This window comes from Prunus persica, chromosome G1, assembly GCF_000346465.2.
Source record: "Prunus persica cultivar Lovell chromosome G1, Prunus_persica_NCBIv2, whole genome shotgun sequence".
NCBI classification, from domain to species: Eukaryota; Viridiplantae; Streptophyta; class Magnoliopsida; order Rosales; family Rosaceae; genus Prunus; species Prunus persica.
In genome coordinates, this window is record NC_034009.1 from 39401635 (window position 1) to 39405332 (window position 3698).

A 3698-nucleotide genomic window follows, 5' to 3' on the forward strand; every position below is an offset into this window, starting at 1 on the left:
GTGTTAGGGTAGTATTCAATGGTGGATGATGGTGTTTCAAATGATTAGTGAATTAAATTATAAATTTTGAGTAAATTAAAATTGATGAAAAATAAGAATACTTAAATTGAAATTAAGTGATGTGGCATGTTCAAATAAGGTGTCACATCATGCGGTATAGAATTATGGTACAAAAATGTGATAAGATTAGCATTATTATTTGAACTTGCTATACTCTCCCAAGATTGAAAGAACAAGTACAACTAATAAATTAAAAGCTTCTGATCATTATCATTTTGAGTTGCTAAATATAGTTGTCGGAAGTTAAAAAAGTTACTGCACGTTACGATATATAGAGAGAGTAAAGTGATTAGTGGGAGGAAAAAAATCGGGGTAAATGGTCTTTTAATTAGTATTTGTTTTTTACACAAGCGATGGCAGAGAAGGGATTCGAATACAAGACCTTCGATACATGGGTAATTGCTCTTAACTATTTGAGCCATAAGCACCTTAGTATACTAGCCCGCAAGTGCCAACTAACCTTTAATACAGTCCCCTTCTATTGAGGGATTCCTCAAATAATTATTTGAGGGACGCCCTTTAGGGTACCCTTGTCACATCCCGGGATCGACTCCGCCGTAGAACGATATTGTCCGCTTTGGGCCCCCCTCTCTGGCCCTCACGGTTTTGCTTCTGGGAGCTCACGAGCAACTTCCCAGTGGGTCACCCATCCTGGGATTGCTCTGGCCCCCAACTCGCTTAACTTCGGAGTTCCTACGACTCCGAAGCCAGTGAGCTCCCAAAAGGCCTCGTGCTAGATGGATGCAGGTGTGCACATATAAGGCACATCACCCCCTCTCCGTTGGTCGATGTGGGATCTTACAACCCTACAATTTTTTTTCCAATGATCCAAACAATCTATTTTTTAGGTCTTCATTCATAGATCATCCCTACAAAAATTAGACAAATCGAAAATCATTTCAACATCCAATTGTGTCCTAAAAATTAGTGAACATGGTACTTCAAGAAAGTATTAAAATTTCAATAACTCAATTGAATGGTCAAATGATGTCATATTCAAGTAATTTTTTGTGGAGATGATCTTTGAATGAGTATCTACAAAATATACAGTTTGGATTAGTGAAATACAATCTGGAGTGGGGTCTACAAGGGGTGTCCCTCAATGGAAGCTCTCTGTATATATATATATATATATATATTATCTTTTGTATTTATATTCAATTTAAAAATGACATTATATATATATTTTAGTTATATATAATATTCTTTCTTTTATTTAGTTATATACTAGTTCCTTGGCACACATGTGGTTTTTAATTTTCATTTTTTTTTTCACTTTAGAATTAAGAAAGAGAAAATGAGTTTGGTTGTTGTATCTCATGAAAATAGGACCCATGTTATTATTTTGATTTTGAGATTTTAAAATTTTTTAATATGAAAAATTATGAATTTACTGTATCATCATTTTTTTAATGAAGAGTTTCAATTCTTAATAAATTTATTAACCAAGGACAATTTTTGGCATTTTACTATTTTACATTCATTATATTAGATTGTCGTGTTTTAACATTTTTTCATGGTTTATGAATGTTTCATCGTTCGAGGCTTTTGCCTTTATATATATAGACTATCGTGAAATTGTAGATTTATTATTTTGGTTATTTATTAGGCCCAGTTTAGGAGTGCTATCATTTTTTAAAAAAAAGTTGCTTATGCTGTGTTTTGAAAATAATCGGCTGTAAAGTAAAGCAGTTACATGTTTGGAAAACATTATTTTTAAAGTGATGTTAGAATAAAAAGCACTATAAAAAAAGTTTGGTAAATTTTAATATGAAACTGTTATAACTGTGAATAATGACTAAAATGGATATGATGTTGAGAGTGTTATGTGCTAACAATGTTATGGTGGTGGTTGTTGTGGGGGGTGGGGTTTGGTGGTTGTGGAGGTGGTGGTGATGGTAGAGGTGGAGGTGGAGATGGAGGTGACGGTGGTGGTGGTGGTGGAGGTGAGGTGGAGGTGGTGGTCGTGTGTGGTGGAGGTGGTGGTGGTGGTGGTGGTGGTGATGAAGGTGGAGGTGAGGTAGTGATGGTGGTAGATGATGTCATTTTTAAGAATTAATGATGGTATCATGGGAATTGAAAAAATTCATTAAAGGCTCTTATCTGCTTCTTGTGAAAACATATTTGAAAAACAACCTAGAGGCTGCTTTCAGAAGGCCATTACTTTTAAAATAATCATGATATTTTATTTTTATCAAACTACTTAAACTGCTTAACTTTAAGTGAAGCATATTTTTAGCCAAAAAAAGACAATCCCAATCGGGGCCATAGTACTGTTAAAAGAAAAATGTTGATATTTCGTATCTTCAAGTTGATAATGTAGGTTCCTCGAATGAAGATGCATACGTTATACTATTACTTTATCAAGGGTATATATATGTTGTCTGATAAGAAATAATTTTTTTTTTCTTAATACAAGTGATAGTCTAAATTATTCTAAATTAATCTAATCTACAAGGAAGGAGACTCGAACTTGGGTGCAAGGGTATGAATATGCTCTTAATATCTTATAAATTTCTTAATAAATAGGGATCATTATGGTAACTAACTTCTCTAGATTTAACAACATATGCTGTTACACATGGGATTGACAGTAGGTATGAGAATATATCTGAAACTATCAATGATTTTTCATATCTCTCATGTTGAAACCAGAAGATCAAGCCAGACGAGAAGGCATTATATCATGAAGTTAGAGGTGCAATTTACAAGAAATTCGGCAGACAGAAGGATCAAGAATTGCCCCTTTTTAGTTTTTCTACAATAAAGGCGGCAACAAGTGACTTTGCCAAGGCCAATAAACTTGGGGAAGGTGGATTTGGGCCTGTCTATAAGGCAAGCCATCAGTTAACTCCCTAATTTACGTAGCTGATAATGACAATTTTTATTTGACATTCCCAAAATCTTACTGCAACAAGTACACGTTATGGAAACTACAGGGCATGTTGCTTCCAGAAGGACAAGAAATTGCAGTGAAAAGGCTGTCCAAAATTTCCAGGCAAGGTTGAATGAGTTCAAAACGAAATTTCAGTAATTTGCAGGCTCCAGCACAGGAATTTGGTTAGGCTTTTGGGATGTTGCATTGAAGCAGAAGAAAGTATACTAATTTATGAGTACATGCCCAACAAAAGCCTGGATTCTTTCATTTTCGGTTTGTCCAATAAGATCTTCTGAGCTAGTTTTGACATGTTCTGTATAGGTTTCATGTTGATCTTGTAAAACCTTTTTCCTGTTTTCATTACTTTTTTTTCAATCATGTGCAGATTCAACCAAACGGGTGCTTTTGGATTGGAGAAAGCGCATGAACATTATAGAAGGGATTGCTCAAGGTCTTCTGTATCTTCATAAATACTCAAGATTACGGATCATTCACCGCGATATGAAGACCAGTAATATTCTGTTGGACTGTGACATGAACCCAAAAATATCTGATTTTGGCATGGCACGAATTTTCGGGGATAATGACACCAGGGGACAAACAAATCGGGTTGTTGGTACATTGTAAGTAAACTTTTCTGCAGTATGTACTTCTGGAGAATTCACATGCTCATACTCAATATTTGGTTGTCTTTTATTCAATGTAGCTAGTACTACTTTTTTTTTAAGTACAGAGATGTGTAATTAACGCATTTCACCTA

At 34.8% G+C, this 3698-nt stretch overlaps 1 protein-coding gene across 1 annotated transcript in view; it reads left to right on the forward strand.

The window, feature by feature from the left end:
• The window catches only part of LOC18788162 (receptor-like serine/threonine-protein kinase SD1-6), a 22169-nt gene continuing 21560 nt past the window's right edge, over positions 3090 to 3698 (forward strand). The window contains exons 1-2 of the mRNA XM_020554700.1: positions 3090 to 3211; positions 3324 to 3561. Coding sequence (XP_020410289.1) covers positions 3178 to 3211; positions 3324 to 3561 — 272 coding nt within the window. The 5' untranslated portion in view covers positions 3090 to 3177. The remainder of the gene's footprint in view (positions 3212 to 3323; positions 3562 to 3698) is intronic.